At 46.1% G+C, this 16,510-nt stretch overlaps 1 protein-coding gene, 1 long non-coding RNA gene and 1 other non-coding gene across 5 annotated transcripts; 1 reads left to right on the forward strand and 2 right to left on the reverse strand.

Moving 5' to 3' along the window:
* Positions 1 to 808: 808 nt before the first annotated feature.
* Positions 809 to 4,190, reverse strand: RPL39 (ribosomal protein L39). The gene is made up of 3 exons (XM_070604778.1): positions 4,051 to 4,190; positions 2,478 to 2,581; positions 809 to 1,051 (listed from the first exon to the last, which is right to left on the reverse strand). Exons 1-3 carry the CDS (start codon positions 4,051 to 4,053, stop codon positions 1,003 to 1,005), a joined length of 156 nt encoding a protein of 51 aa, XP_070460879.1. The 5' UTR covers positions 4,054 to 4,190; the 3' UTR covers positions 809 to 1,002.
* LOC139081239 (small nucleolar RNA SNORA69) lies at positions 1,532 to 1,664 on the reverse strand. Its single transcript, XR_011536361.1, has one exon. It is a non-coding gene; the product is annotated as a small nucleolar RNA SNORA69 (small nucleolar RNA).
* Positions 4,144 to 12,207, forward strand: LOC103542031 (uncharacterized). 3 transcript variants are annotated; one of them, XR_011535984.1, is made up of 8 exons: positions 4,144 to 4,265; positions 6,645 to 6,825; positions 7,003 to 7,234; positions 7,624 to 7,676; positions 7,909 to 8,208; positions 10,296 to 10,593; positions 10,792 to 10,847; positions 11,456 to 11,670. It is a non-coding gene; the product is annotated as an uncharacterized lncRNA (long non-coding RNA). The 3 variants fall into 3 exon arrangements; XR_011535985.1 differs by lacking the exon at positions 11,456 to 11,670 and adding an exon at positions 11,857 to 12,207 and having other exon boundaries at positions 4,154 to 4,265; positions 6,577 to 6,825; XR_011535983.1 differs by having other exon boundaries at positions 4,154 to 4,265; positions 6,577 to 6,825.
* The last annotated feature ends 4,303 nt before the right edge of the window (positions 12,208 to 16,510 follow it).

The raw sequence follows: 16,510 nt of genomic DNA on the forward strand, positions 1-16,510 counted from the left end.
TGGCCTTTCATTAGGCTAACATAACATACATTTGTCTATCAACCGATTAATCCCAAGTATCTAGAACAGTGCCCAGCACATACATGCCCAGTAAATTCAAATTTATTAAGTATAAAATATTCTTCTGATTTCTTTCAACCATTTAAAAATGGAGAAATTTAGCTCACGGGCAGCAGACCAGTTTGCCAAACCCCTGGTTCAGATTTCTACTCTTATTGAGGACTGGCACCATAGAAGAGAATATAAAGATGCTATTTATTTTTTTAATTTGTTAATTTTTTGAAGATTGGCCCTGAGCTAACATCTGTTGCCAATCTCCTCTCTTTTTTTCCTTCTCCCCAAAGCACCAGTGCATAGTCGTATATCCTAGTTGTAGGTCATCCAGTTCTCCTATGTGGGGACACCGCCTCAACATGGCTTGACAAGCGATGCTAGGTCTGAGCCTAGGATCCACACCAGCGAACCCTGGGCTGCTGAAGTGGAGCCCGTGAACTTAACTGCTGTGCCACTGGGCCAGCCCCCAAAGATGCTATTTAAGAACGTGCTACCCTGGGGTACAAGGATGACACATAAATGCAGTACATGTACTTCCCATAACATAAGATTTAAGAGCCACCAGCCACATGGAGCTATTACAATTACAATTAAGTAAAATTTTAAAAATCAGTTCTGTACACGCACTAGCAATATTTCAAATAATTGGTAGCCAGAGAAGATTTCTATTATTGCAGAAAGTTCTACTGGACAGTGTCGTGAGATCTGGCAGGAGGGGGAATTCCACACTTCACAAACCAGAACACAAGAGTAGTTCAAACAAAACGTCTCACATATTTATTACTGAACCAACCTACTAGTTCAGAAGCATAGCAACAAAGAGAAAAATCAATTCCTGAATAAAACACATCCAACTGTCCAGACAGTCACGTTTTCAGAGTGGTATGGTAAGATGTAAGAAGGACTTTGATACAGCATAAATATGTGTGTCATCTCATCTGTGATTCCTTATAGACCCAGCTTGGTTCTTCTCCAATGTCTCCGCTTGGAGTTGTACCTACACAGAAGGAAACTGCAAGTTACAAAGGCAATGTGACCTCAACGTTGCCTTTTAAGTACCATAAAATCCTCGAAAGGCAAAGGGTCCCGTGTTTTTCCTTCCTTCAAGTTTGGAGCTCTTTTTGGAGAGTAAAAAATGATTTGCTAGATGTGTTTAAGAACTAGTCAAATCAATTTTTTACCTCTCAAAACGATTCCAGGCTAGGAAAACACAGCGGTTCCTAATTGGGACGGTAGTAGTAGAGAAGCTCTTTTCTCCGCAAGTGGACAAGCACCCATTCTTGATTCCACAGACCTGGGGTAGCCAGAGACATACATTTTGCACCTCCCCCCCCCACCCCCCCGTAAACTACACCAAAAACAGTCATTTCTATATAATAGGTTACACACATAAAAGCTCCTGTGTAATTTTTACAATAGATTAACATCCCCATTTTAACACCAAACCAAGTGATTTGCAGAGCTAAGGCCATCTCAGAATTGTCCATGTCAATCTGTCATGATTTTACCCTCACAAAGGCAAAATCAAAAATGATCCACACAAGATTTTCTTTCAGCAGGATAATGTCAGTACTTCCACAAAATGAAGCACTGTAATTGCAACCTGCTTAAAAGACATTTTCAAAGTTAGAAGATAACTCAAGCAAGAGAAAAATTATTTAATTTGCCAATTCTCTGGGCCAAGAGTGTGTAATCCTAAATACAAAGTGCCTTCCCAGCTCTAGGAGAGGACAGAGCAAGAGACTAATCCTGATAACCACAGGCACCCTCTATTGAGCTAGGCACCGAGCTTTATATAAACCAGACTTGTACACTAGCTTCATCATTTTGTGCTCCTGCGTTTCAAAGCCTTCATCTTGCAAGAGGGACCCTACTTGCTAGGCCAACTCTACAGTGTCAGCTGAAAAATGCTTTGAAAATAAGAATTTTGGTAATATTTGCTGCCGTGTCTTCTGTGGTCTTCTGGGCTCAATTATTTGGGAGAACCAGGAAAGCTCATACTCCATTTTAAACAAACCAATTCTAGCAATGTTTTTCTTCCAAAATCATCAATTCAACTACTACTACAGTAGAGGGTAATCTTCCAACCTTTAGAAAAGAAACACTCAAAAATTCAATGGGTGAGCAACATGGTCGTCCCCGCTGGGCTGTGTAATGAGATCGCCTTCCACCTTATGTTCTGCTCAGACGTAAAACAACCAGGAAATTAATATTAATAAATTAATACTGGAGGAGTGTCTGACCCTAAGCCCAGCTGTGGGCTGGGTACTGTCCAGAAATCCAAAGGAAGCACGTTAAAAGAAAGAGTTCAGAATGACGTTACAGGATGAAGTGGAGCGCGTATAACTTTCAATTGCATACTTATGCTCAAAGAGTAATCTTAAATTTAACAAAAAACAAGCGAGGGGTGGTGGGGTCCTTACCTGATTTTATTACCAGTTTTCATTCGAATCCATTGGGGAATGGGACGATTCTGCTTTTGTTTCTTGGCTAGGAATCGCTTGATCCTAAAAGTCTTGTGAGAAGACTGGGAAGGAAATGCAATCAGCTTAGACAGCAATACCAGAGCTAGCTCATAATCTAAAGTCAGGAACTCCCTCAATCCAACATTTGAATCCTTAACATATACCAAGAACAACCCCCCTCTATGCTAAACCCATCCCACCCTTTGCTTTGTTCCTCACAACTTCGCTGGAGGCACATACTGTAATTCCCATTGTTCAAATAAAAATCAGCAGAATCAGGGAGGTAGGTAATCTGCCCCAACTCAGAGTCTGAACGTGCAGAGCTGGGATGCAAACCCAGGTCCTCTCTGCTCCAAGGCTGGGGTGCCTTTGGCCAATCTTCCCTGCTCCCCCTAGGACTCAGGACCACATGAAAGATGGCTAGGGCTGGGAAACTTGGGTTTTCACAAAAGAACACAGCTTTCGGTCAACCAAAAAAAAATCTCTCTTTTGCAAGTCAACGAACTGCAGTGCGTTACTTTGAAAAACAGGGGTATCCACTTTCAAGGGTCATTGTGAGAGTAATTAGGATTTGCACAAAAGTCCCTGTCATTCGCTAGGTCCCTTCTAACCCACCGACCATTGGTACTACTTCTATTTAAAATGTCACTTTTTCAAGGCTGACTTTTCCATTTTTGGCTTTCATGAACTTGGGTCATCTAGACCCAAACCCGATCACCCTCCTCCCCAGTTTGCAGGACAATCCGCAGAAATGGCATATGAGTGCTGCTCTCAAGTCGGGCCAATGTGGCCCAACACACCCTTGCGTAACAGGGGCTGTTATAAAGAAGGCAGAGCCAACGTTCCTCCCTGCCAGCTCCCAGCGGCAGTCGTAAATTTTCCGTTGACTGATAAAACTACCAAACGCTAGACACTGATTCTCTCCATAAACGATTTTCTCAGGAAACCATCGCCGGAAAAACTCACGACATGGGCTTTTTACGCAGCTGACATTTTACGAAGAACGCCCATTCGGCATAGATTCATGCCACAACGCCCCTTCTTCCAGGAGCTTCCACGGGGTGCCGCTCAAGACCCTGAAAAAAGGGCTAAAAAGTCCCGAAAGCTCACAGCGTGCTATGTTCCTGGCCGCCCAATGAAAAGACCTCCGAAAACCAGCAGCCCACGTTCCCTTCTCGATGCCCGGCACGTCCTGCGTGTTGCGGGCAGCCGCCGCCAGGCCCCGATTTGTGGGGTGCCCCCCGGCCCCAGCAGCACAGCTCGCTCCGGCAGAAGGGCGAAGGGAAGCGGGAGTCTCTTCCCTCCCGGGCGGCGCCTGGAGCCGAGGGCGCAGCTCACCCTTCCCAGGGCCTCGTCTACTCGCCACAGCCCACCAGGCCCGCGGGCGAAAGCGGCGGCCAAACTCGACCTTCTCCGGGAAAAGCCTGAAAAATGCCCCGGAACTTCGATGCAGCCCGCCGCGCTGGCGAGCTCGCGGAGACCTCGGGTCGCGGGAAGCCAGCCCGGAGCTGATGGTAACGGATGGACTCACCATGGCGAGGAGGAGCAGCTACCGCGCACACGACGATGGCGAGGAGAGAAAGAGGAAGAGGCGGGCAGAAGGACGTGGTTACAAAGCGCTCCAGGGGCCGGGCTTGGGCGGGACCTCGTGCGCTGGCCACCGCCTCCCGCAGGCCGCACCCCCTTGCTCGGTCCCATGGAGCCGTGGGAGACCGCACTGGTTCGTGCGAAATGGGGTTCGCTTCCGTAAGTGGGCTCCTCAGGGGCCCGTCAGCATGCCAGGGCACCCCACTTTGTGGCCGAGGCAGACGGCCCGCGATAACGGCCAAAGCAGAGATCCTTCGGAAGGCACGAGGGGGAGGCAGGGCTGCCTCCGGTGGAGGGCCAGGGACACGTCACGTCCGAGCGCAAGGGACTTCGGTCGTGAGCGCGCCGCGGGGTGGCAGCTGGGCACGCCCCGCCCGAGCGGCCTGGCGTGACGACCGCCTGGCCTTTGCTTGACTGCTGGGGGTGGTTTCCATCTGGCTGCGCGGTGCGGGACCAGGAGGGACAGTGAGGTTGGAGGAAGCAGGAGAGGTCGGCGGGGGCTGCACCGAGTGGGCCCTGTCGGTCTAGGGCCGGCCGAGGAGCGTTAGGCTGGGCAGGCGGTTGCCAGTCAAGGTTTAAGCCGAGTTCTGGACAGAACCTCTTCTTTGGCCACTAGGAAGCCCAGACTGGCTGTAGCTCACTTTGGCAAAATGTATAGGAATTCATGGCATACTTTTTGGTAATGATTCCCCTGTTCATCCTTTTCTTCTCCCCTTTTGAAAACAAAAACCTCTGTGTCTTTGCAGTCACCTCAAGCATATTTGCACCAGAGGTCAAGGGAGGAGTTTTTAATCTGGGGTCAACAAAGCATCGATGTGTAGACTCCAAAGTGAACTTGGATAAAAAGTCACAAATTCATTTCCATCAAACTGACTAAGATGTAGCGTTTTTCTTTATTTACAATGTATGCAACAAACTACAGTACTTGGTTGCCAATAGAAATCAGAGATGAGGAGCCAGCCTGGTGGCGCAGCGGTTAAGTTCCCATGCTTCCTTGGGCGGTCCAGGGTTCGGCAGTTGGATCCCGGGTGTGAACCTATGCACCCATTGTCAAGCCATGCTGTGGCAGGCATCCCAGATATAAAGTAGAGGAAGATGGGCACGGATGTTAGCTCAGGGCTAATCTTCCTCAAAAAAAAAGAAGAAATCAAAGATGGTTTCATATCCCATTACAGTTGATGGAGATGTCTTGAAATATTTAACATTTATACACTCATCACTTCTTTGAAATGACAGTAGTTATTAGTTCCACAAGTAGAACTGAGTTATGAAGCCCATATCTTATAACACACATTTCTTTCAGAAAATATTTTGATAACAATGTTGCAGTGTAATTGGTTTTCTTTGTAATCCTATGTACTTTGTTTGATACATTTATTTTGAAAATAAGTCCATAAACTTCATCAGATTGCCAAAGGGTTCCAGGCACAAAAGGTTACGAATCCTTGGGTTGGAGTATAGTGACAGACGATAAAACAAACAAACTAGGTAGGAGGCTTTGGAAATAGTCTGGGCCAGAAATGATGGTGGCTCAAAGTAAGACAGTCCCCATGACACTGAATAAGAGGAAATAAAATGAAGAGATGATTGTGACATAAAATTGACAGGACTTGGTTCCAGGTTTCTGCTTTGGGCAACAGGACGCTGGTGCCTTAGATTCTAGAGAGGGAGTACAGAAGCCATAGGAAGCTTGAGCCCAATTTAATAATTGCCATTTTTTAACAGCAAAAGTTTTATTACATTAATGCCATCCAGTTTTTAAATTCAGACCCTCATCCAGAAAATTTTACATTAAATTGAAGCGAGACTTTAGGCTTCTTAACCTGGATTTTTATTATTTATTTAAGAATCAATATTTTCTTTTTCTTTTATTTATTTTTAAAAATTGTTTATTGAGGGGCCAGCCCAGTGGCACAGCGGTTAAGTTCGGACGTTCCATTTCTGCGGCCCAGGGTCGCTGGTTCGGATCCCTGGTGTGGACCTACACACTGCATGTCAAGCCAGGTTGTGGCAGGTGTCCCACGTGTAAAGTAGACGTTAGCTCCAGTAGATGTTTAGATGGGCATGGATGTTAGCTCAGGCCTAATCTTCCTAAAAAAAAAATGAGTAAAAAGAAAGAAAATTTTTTTATCGAGGTATAATTGACATATAACATTATGTTAGTTTCAGGTGTACAACATAATGATTCGATATTTGTATATATTGCGAAATTGTCACCACAATAAGTCTAGTTAACGTCCATCACCATACATAGTTAGAAATTTTTTTCTTGTGATGAGAACTTACAAGATCTGCTCTCATATCAACTTTCAAATATGCAATACAGTATTATTAACTATAGTCACCATGCTGTATGTTACATCCCCATGCCTTAATTATTTATAACTGGAAGTTTGTACCTTTTTTTTTTTTTTCGAGGAAGATTAGCCCTGAGCTAAGATCTTTTGCCAATCCTCCTCTTTTTGCTCAGGAAGACTGGCCTGGAGCTGACATCTGTGCTCATCTTCCTTTATTTTATATGTGGGACACCTGCCACAGCATGGCTTGATGAGCGGTGCATAGGTCCGCACCTGGGATCCAAACTGGGGAAGCCCAGGCTGCCGAAGTGGAACATGCGAACTTAACTGCTGCGCCACCGGGCCAGCCCCTACAAGAATGTTGAAGGGGTGCTGATTGCCAGCTAAGAGGAAGAGGTGGCGTTTGAATTCAGCCTTACAAGGTGAGTGGTGGTGTTATGGGCTGAATTGTGTTCTCCTCAAATTCATATGTTCAAGCCCTAACCCCCAGTACCTCAGAATGTGACTTTATTTGGAGGTAGGGCGTTTACAGAGGTGATGAAGTTAAGTGAGGCTTGCTAGCGTGGTCCCTAACCCAGTCTGACTGGCGTCCTTCTCAGAAGAGATTAGGACACACAAGGAGACACCAGGATGCACGCACGTGTGGAGAGACCATGTGAGGATGCAGTGAGAAGGTGGCTGGCCATCTGCAAGACAAAGAGAGAGGCCTCAGGAGACCCAAACCTGCCGACACTCTCAGACTTCAAGTCTCCAGAGCTGTGAGAAATTTCTGTTGGTGAAGCCACCTCGTCTGCGGTATTTTGTTATGGCAGCCCCAGCAGACTAACACAGGTGGGACCAGGACATGGGGAGACGGGGAGAAGGGCATTCCAACTAGAAGGGACAGCTTGCCAGTCACAAGAGTCGATGTGCAGTGGCCGGAGCCGGTGGAGGCACGTTTCAAGGGCGGGAACTCGACAGAGCTGGGTCCCCCTGGGGTCAGAAGGGACAAGGGCTGTGAAGAGGCTCCAGGATTTGACATAAGGTGCTCCTTGGGGCCCGTGAAAGTTGGGCAGTATAGATGGGAGGTGGGGAAGGTAGCAAGAAGGGGAAAGAGTGGGTGGTGAGGTGGGGCAGGACTCGAGGGGAGGAAATGCTTTTAGGATGTTTGAGTGTGAAGGGACGGAGACACGGGAGGGCAGTGAGAGAGCGGTGAGCTCAAGAGTCGGTGCTTTCTGTAGATCATGGAGAAGAGGACGAGAAGAAGAGAGATTAAAGATGCGAGAAAACCCAGGTATGGTGGATAGTGGGGGTGGTCTCAGAGGACATGGGGGTGGGCTGAAGGGCATTAGGAGAGGAGTTTGCCCTGAAAAGGGGAACAGTTGTTTCCTGCAGTGGGAGGGAAGGAGAAGGACGGATGAAGAGAAATTTTTTTTTGTAAATTTAATTTTTTTTTTAAAGATTGGTACCTGAGCTAACATGTGTTGCTAATCTTCATTTTTTGTTTTTCCTTCTTCTCCCCAAAGCCCCACTGTACATAGTTGTATATTCTTGTTGTGGGTCCTTCTGGTCGTGCTAAGTGGGACGCCGCCTCAGCATGGCTTGATGAGCAGTGCCATGTCCGTGCCCGGGATCCGAACTGGTGAAACCTGGGCCGCTAAAGCGGAACGCGTGAACTTAAACCACTCGGCCACAGGGCTGGCCCCTTAATTTTGTTTTTTAATGATGTAAATGTTTTACATGATTCCGTTTACATCCTACATGACCCCACATCTCCTCTCCTAGGTGTTTCCCCTGCAGAAAGGTGTACACGTGTGCATCAAAAGGTATGTACTAAATTAGTTATAGCAGAATTATTTCTAATGGGCCCAAACTAGACACTGTCTTAATCTATCACCAGGAACAGATAAATTGTGGTATATTTCCCGAGGGCTGCTGTACAGCAGCAGATCTCAAAGTGTGAGCCAGGGAACTCAGGGGGGTCCTCAAGACCCTTGCAGAGGCTCTGTGAGATCAAAGCTATTTTGATAACAAGACAAAGAAGTGATGTGCTTCTTTCGCTCTCCTCCTCTCCTGAGTGTGGTAGTTTTCAAGAGGCTCCATGACTTGTAATGACATCGTGGCTCTGACAGGAAATGGAATGTGGGCTTATGTGTTCTTGGGTTTGAAATATTTCTCAGTTTTCATTTCTAATACAGCAAATGTTGATAGATACAATCCACACAAACAAAGGCCCTTTGAGGTCCTCAGTAATTTTTAAGTGTGAAGGAGTCCTAAGACTAAAATGTTGGCGAACTGCTCCTATACGGCAATGAAAATGAACAAGCTATGCCTACCCACAATGACATGGGTGATGGATCACGAACAGAACGTGGAGCACAGGCAGCCAGCCACAACAGCACACGTACTGTGTGATTCCGTTTACCTAAAGACCAAACACAGGCAGAACTCATCCATGCCATTAGAAGTCAGGCGAGTGGTTATCCTTGCCGGGAGGGGCTGCTGGTCATGTTTGTTTTTTGCTCTGGGTGCCAGTTCTCTGGGTGTGTTCACTTTGTGAAAAATCATCTAGCTGTACTCTTCGGGTTTTTGCACTTTTCTGTATGGGTGTTATATTTCAATATAAACTTAAGAACACTTTATGTGGATCTACAGACAAAACTCTAAATGAAACATTTCCAGAGGGCTAGCTGCCATCCCAGTCTTCCCTCCCTCCCCTGTTCTCTCCATCCTCCATAAGCTATTTTTTTCCTCATAGGTAGTTTTGATTAGTTGCTGATTTCTCCTTCCATTATTTCTTTTGGAAAATATCTGAATATTTTCATTTTCATTTTGAATGAAATATTGAATAAGTCCCACCTCTGCCTTCCTATGGTAAAAGTAACATGTTATGTACAGGAGAGAGAACTTGGAGGTGGAGAGAAGGAAAACCGGAGTGGCACCTAGCGGATGGCTCGGAAGGTAGGAAATGAGGAGGCTCAACAGCCTTCTGCAGAGAATAAAGGGATTTGGAGAAAGAAGACAGGATTTGGAATAGATACATGCCTTCGCTCAAGAAGTTGAATGCCCTTACTATGAGCAATAGATTGTATTGTCACTTACAGAACAGTGTGACCCACATGCCGAGAGGGATGCACGGGATGCTGGCAGAGCACAGAGGATCCCCTCGCCAGCCCCGGCAGTAGAGAGTCGGGAGAGGTCTTCAGAGAAGGGGCTGCTTGAGGGAAATCCTGATGGAGGACTAGGAGTGGGCAGAGTAGGGCAGTGAGGGATGGCTTTCCAGGAAGAGGGAACTATATTTGCAAAGTTGTAGAGGTGGAGAGCAGGTATCCAGGGCCTCCCAGGGTCGGCCCAGGAGTCTGAGCTTTATCCTGGAGGCCAACAATGTGCAATTGTTTAGTAGAATAGTTCTTTGGGTTGAAAGCCGTTTTATATAGAAACCCACCCTTGACTCTTCTCTTTCTCTTACACCCCTATTCCAATCCATTAGCAAATTCTGTCAGCTCTCTCTTCAAAATGCGTCTAGAATCCAAATGTTCCTCACTGCCCCCACCCCAGCTCAAGAGACGACCATCTCTCGCTGGGATCATGACAAAAGCCCCTGACTCTTCTCCCTTCTTCTGAACCTGCCCCCTATGATCTTTTCTCAACACAGCAGCCAGAGTGATCCTGTTAAAACCTACCACATCGTGTCACTCATCTGCCTGCATGGCTCTAATGGCTCATCATCTCAGTCTTGTAAAAATCCAAGTTCTTACAGTGGCCTCCGGGGGCAAACACCGTCAGACCTTTCCGCCCCCACCTCTCTGCCCTCATTTCCACCTGCTCTCACCTTCAGTTCACTCCCGTTTTCTCCATAGAACTTATCTGACTAACATGTATTTTATTTCTTTTTGTTTGACTCCCTCCCTAGAATAGAAATTCCACGAGGAATTGTGTGTTTTGTTCACTGCTTCTTCCCTGAGCGTAGAATTGTGCCTCGCACATAGCAGCTCAGTAAATATTTGATGAATGAATGAACGAACTCTAATACAGCAAACAGACAAAGTACAAGAACAGGCTCCTCAGGGTGGTTTACGTCTTCAGTGTTTGGCCTGGACATTTGTTTGAGGAACCCCTGAAGTGCTTCTGCCCAGCCAAGAGGGTTCCTCCGAGAAGAGTTTCAAAATGACTGCTGAAGGCAAACGGGAGCAGCTGAAAGCTTTTGAAGGGTAAGTGGCAATTATGTAAGTATTTTAGGAAGATCCCTTGGGCAGCTGTGTGGAAAGCAGATGAGGGTAGACGCAAGAGTGGAAACAAGGAAACAAGGAGACCCACGGGAGGCTGTAGCCACAGTCCCAACGCGCTGATGCTCTTTTTCGTTGCAGTTGCCTACCAGTCCCTGAGTCTCTCCCTCTCATTCCTTGCAGATTTAGCTCTTGGCTCACTGTCACTCTCTCGAACACTACTCCTGTCACAGTCCCTGGTGAGTTTGATATCCATGCAGATACCTCCAGACCCTTGGCCTCCTCTCCTTCAGTGTCTTGTCCTCCACCACCCTGCAGCCACTCGCTCCCTTGCCCTTCCTTTGACCGTGGCATTAGCCCATTCTCTGCTCTCCGTGCAGCTCCCTTCTTCTAGTACCCCAACACTGACTACATTTCCACCCCACCAGGACCGGCAATCCACTGAACCTGTACCTTTTCCCTTTTCTCTCCGCCACCCCTCCTTGTCTCCTCTTCCCTCCTTACTCAGTTTAAATTATATCAACCACTCACTTGTACACACCTTGCCCTTTCTTGTACTTGCTGGGAGAAAGCATAACCCTTGTAAATCCAGTTCTCCACCTGCTCAACATATCTGCACCTCTGGCAGCTGAATGAAGCTGGAGGAAGCCGACCGGCCTCACTTCAGGTTCATGACCACTGACTTCGAGTGGGCCCTCAGTGCTGTCCCACAACCCTACCTTTCTTTAGTCTAGCCACCCTCCCATTCTCCGAGAACAGTGCTTCTTAAGCTTGAATGTGCACACACTTCACCTGGGCATCCTATTAGACCACAGACTCTGATTCTGTATTTCTGATAACTTCCCAGGTGATGTGCATGCTGCTGGACTGTGGACCCGCACTTTCAGTAGCAAAGGCCTGGACCAGGGGTTGGCAAACTTCTTCTGATAGTAAATATTTTAGTCTTTGCAGGTGACGTATGGTGTCTGTTGCAACTGCTCAACTCTGCCATTGCAGCTAGACAATACATAAATGAATGGGTATGGCAGGGTTCCAATAAAATTGTAGTTATGGAAGCTGAAATTTGAATTTCATAGAATTTTCTTGTGTCACAAAATATTATTCTTCTTTTGATTTTTTTCAACCATTTAAAAATACAAAAACAATTCTTAGTTGGCAGGCTGTACACAAATAGGCAGCGGCCCGGTTTGGTCCACAGTTTGTCAACCCTTGGCCTAGACAACTGTTTCAAACCTCTTCTGTCCTCAGATCTGCAGCCCTTCCTCCTCCGTTCTCTCACATGATGGCCTTGCTTCCTAGTCACCGAGAAAATTTAAGCAATCACAGGAGATCTTCCATGACTCACCTACCACGTCCCAGCTCCCAGCACCTGCACTCGAATCCTCTGCCTTCATCCTGTTCCTGCGGATGAAGTATTTGCACTATGGCCAGCCTTTCTGCTTGCTTGTGCCCTCAATCCTAACCCCTGTCACCTAGTCAAGAACCTTGCTCTGGCAGTTCTGTCCTTTCTGTCCCTGCTTTTCACTGGATTGTTCCCAACAATGTACAAATAAATAGGCGGGCATTTCTCCCCTTTTAAAAGCCTGCTCTTTATCCCAACTCCCTTTCCACTGCTACTCCGTTCCCTCCTTCCTTTTACAACAAAGCTGTGCAAGATTTGTCGAGATTTCTGTTTCCAATTTCTCTCCTCTCATGCTTTTTTTTTTTTTTTGAGGAAGATTAGCCCTGAGCTAACTACTGCCAGTCCTCCTCTTTTTGCTGAGGAAGCCTGGCCCTGAGCTAACATCTGTGCCCATCTTCCTCTACTTTATATATGGGACGCCTACCACAGCATGGCGTGCCAAGCAGTGCCATGTCCACACCCGGGATCCAAACCGGCGAACCCCGGGCCGCCGAGAAGCGGAACGTGCAAACTTAACTGCTGCACTACCGGGCTGGCCCCTCCTCTCATTCTTTTTTTGAAATATAATTCACATACCATAAAAGTCACCATTTAAAAACGTACAATTCAGTAGTTTTTGGTGTGTTCACAAGGTTGTGTAACCATCACCACCATCTAATTCCAGAACACTTTCACTATCCCAGAAAGAAGCCTCTACCCACTAGCAGTCGCTTTCCATTCCCCTTCTCCCCCCAGCCTTAGGCAAGCACTAATATACTTTCTGTTTCCATGGATTTGCATATTCTGGACATTTCACATAAATGGAATCATACATTATGTGCCCTTTTGTGTCTGGCTTCTTTCACGTAGCATAATGTTTTCAGGGTTCTTTCATGTTGTATCATGTGTCAGTACTTCATTCCTTTTTACAGCTGTGTAATATTCTACTATATGGACATATCATTTTGTTTATCCATTTATCAGTTGATGGACACTAGGGTTGCTTCCACTTTTTGGCTATTGTGAATAATGCTATAAACACCGGTGTGCAATTATCTGTTTAAGTACCTGTTTTCATTTATTTGGGGCATATTCCTAGGAGTGGAATTGCTGGGTCATTATGGTAACTCTGTTTAACCTTTTGAGTAACTGCTGGACTATTTCCCACGGTGGCTGCCCCATTTTACATTCCCTCCGGCAGTATATGAGGGTTCCAATTTTTCTACATCCTCACTAACACTCACTGTTTTCCATTAATAAAAAATTATAGGGGCCAGCCTGTGGCCAAGTGGTTAAGTTCGCGTGCTCTGCTTCCGTGGCCCAGGGTTTCACCAGTTGGAATCCTGGGCGCGGACATGGCACTGCTCATCAGGCCACGCTGAGGCAGCATCCCACATGCCACAACTAGAAGGACCCACAACTAAAAATACACAACTGTGTACTGGGGGGCTTTGGGAGAAAAACGAAAACTAAAAAAAACTTTAAAAAAAATTATAGCCATCCTAGTGGGCGCCCATCCTCTCAGGAACCCACTCCAATTCGGTTTTCACCTAGCACTCAAACTGAAACTGTTCTTAAGATCACCAGTAGGAGTGGCCCCGTAGCCGAGAGGGTAAGTTTGTGTGCTCCGCTGCAGCGGCCCAGGGTTTCGCAGGTTAGGATTCTGGATGTGGGCATGGCACCACTCATCAAGCCATGCTGAGGAGGCATCCCACATGCCATAACTAGAAGGACCCACAACTATGTACTGGGGGATTCGGCGAGAAAAAGGAAAAAATTAAAAAAAAATAAAAAAGATTACCAGTGACCTCTGTGTTGCTAAATCCTAAGTTAATTTCTCTGATCTGATCTTAGCTGACCTATGCACAGCATTTGTCTTAGTTGAGTTCTCCTTGGAATACTTTCTTCACGTGGCTTCCAGCACAGTACCCCTGCTTGGTTTTCTTCCTCTCTTTCTCACTGCTCCTTCAGAATCTCTTTTTCTGGTTCTTCTTTATCTCATGTCTAAATGCTTGAGCGCCCCAGACCTCAGTCATTGTACTCACTCCGTGGTGATCTCAATCCCATGGCTTTACATGTCTAAAACTGAGCTCCTGATAGCCCCCTGCACCATCACACACACACACACACACACACACACACACACACACACACACACACACACACTGTTTCTTTTGCAGTTTTCCCCATCTTGATAACACACACCCCGTTTCTCTTGCAGTTTTCCCCATCTCAATAACTCCATCCTTCCAGTGCTTAAATACCTTTGACTCTTCTCTCATACCCCACATCTGGTCAATCAGCAAATTCTGTTGGCTCTACCTACAAAATACATTCAGAATTTGATCACTTCTGACTGCTTCCACTGCTACCACCGTGGTCCAAGCCAGCATCAGGTCTCTACTAGATTACTGCAATAGCTTAACTTCTCTACATCCTTCTATCTTTTCCATGCTTTGGTCTGTTTTAACACAGCAGCCAGACTGATCCTTTCATTTTAAAATATTAAGTCAAATTATATTACACTTCTGCTCAAAACTTTGCAATGGTTCCTATGTCATTTGGAATAAAAGCCCAAGTTCTAACTATGACCTATAGGATCTTGCCCCTGTTAGCTCTCTGACTTTATTCCATCCCTTTCAACTACTCTCCCCCTTGCTCACTGTATTCCAGCCATAATGGCCTTTGCCATTCCTGAAGAGGCCGGTCCCACTCCCACCCCAGGGCCTTTTCACATACTTTTTCCTTTGGAAGGTTCATCCCCCAGATATCCAGAGCTGGCTCCCTCATTTCCTTCTCAAGTCTTTACTCAGAAGTCACCTTCTCATTGAGGCCTTTTAGCCCCACCCTTAAACATCACATTCCCTTTCCCTGATCTATTTTTTTTCTCCTAAGCACCTGTCACTTTCTCACAATACATGTTTTGCTTGTTTTATTTAGTTTCTCTCTCCACTTGAATGTAAGCTCCACGAAGGCAGGAATTTTGTCTGTTTTGTTCACTGATGTAATTCCAAAATCTAGAACATGAATGGCACGTGGTGTATACTCAAAAAATAGTGAATGAATAAATGAATGAACAATGGCAGCCGGAACTAGGGCAGTGAAGGGATGGAGAGGAGGGAGATGAACTTGACAAACAGAATGTAATGATTAATTGGCTGTGGGGAGTGAGGATGGAGTCAAATATGACCCTCACTGCTGAGCGGAAAGGGGGTTAACATCCTCTGTGAAAACAGGAAGGTGGGAGGAACCTGAGTTCAGTTTGGGACCAGAGATACCTAGGGGTCATTTGGGTGCAGATGTCCAGTAGGATCTGAGATCAGGGGAGTGGTCAGGGCTGGGATACAGAGGATAGCCTTAAAGCCTGCAAACATAGGTAATATATCATGTATTACAATAGCAGTGAACAATTATGTATTTACCCATGTCTCCATAGTAGGAGCTTAATAAATATTTGGTGAATGAATAAATGAGCTCTGTGAGATTTCTAAGAATGGCTAATCCTATGTATGTAGCTGTCGATATATACTTTCCAAGAATTCACCAAGTATGAACCTATCTTCACTATGGTCATAATAAATTTTTGTGGTATAGAGGACAGCCCCAGAGACAGTCAAGAAAATTCTGGGCAGCCTCCATGAAAACATATACAGACCTATATACCAACAAAAGGCTGCAAAACTCTAGTTAACCTTTCTCCTATGGAATTAGCTTAAAGATAATGTCTGTGAGTACCGTAGAAAGTTAGATCTTAATTTATAATCAGAGTTAAATTACTGCCTCAGGACTACCTTGTGTATGCCTGCTGGGGCAAGAGGGTGCGGTTCCTGATTTTGAAGGCGTGAGTCTCATGAATGCCCAAGCCATCCTGTTTTCACTGTCCTGGAGATAACTGTTCCCACTGCCCTCACCCCTTGAATTTTCCCTGCCTACTTCCCTTAGCATCACTTCTCTCCACCAGAGCAGTGAACTCCCCAGGGCTGTAAGCATCACGAGGGCAGGGACCTTGCTCACTATCGTAGTCTCAGTGCCAACACATAGGAGGTGCTCAGTGAATGTTCAGATATCCAGTGTCTGAGCTCTCCATCCTGTCTTTGTTTCCAGAGAAATCAAACCTGTGTCTGAAGAAAAGTAGGCAGAAATGGAATGAATGCTCACTTTTCGATTGTTTATAGCAGTTTATTTTTATGAAGAACATGAAAATATGAGTTATGAGGAAGCGGTCCTCCCCTCCCTCGGACACAAGAAAGAGTGCAGCAAGGGAGCAAACTAGAGAAAGAAAGGTGGCACCGTGGAAAAGGAAGTCAAGATGGATTTAGAAAATTGCTTAGGAGGGAGGGCACTCCTGTAGTCTCCCCAGTCGATCTGGTTTAGGGATTTTCTCCAGCAACACTTGGCAGCTTAGGGACAGGAGACTCCCACAGCAGGCCATGCCACCACAGCCCTTCTCACACGGTGCATTGTGCTCTGGTTATTTCTACAGTCACGTGTCCCTTAATCATGGGGATATCTTTGGGGACA

Source organism: Equus przewalskii, chromosome X, assembly GCF_037783145.1.
Source record: "Equus przewalskii isolate Varuska chromosome X, EquPr2, whole genome shotgun sequence".
NCBI lineage: Eukaryota > Metazoa > Chordata > Mammalia > Perissodactyla > Equidae > Equus > Equus przewalskii.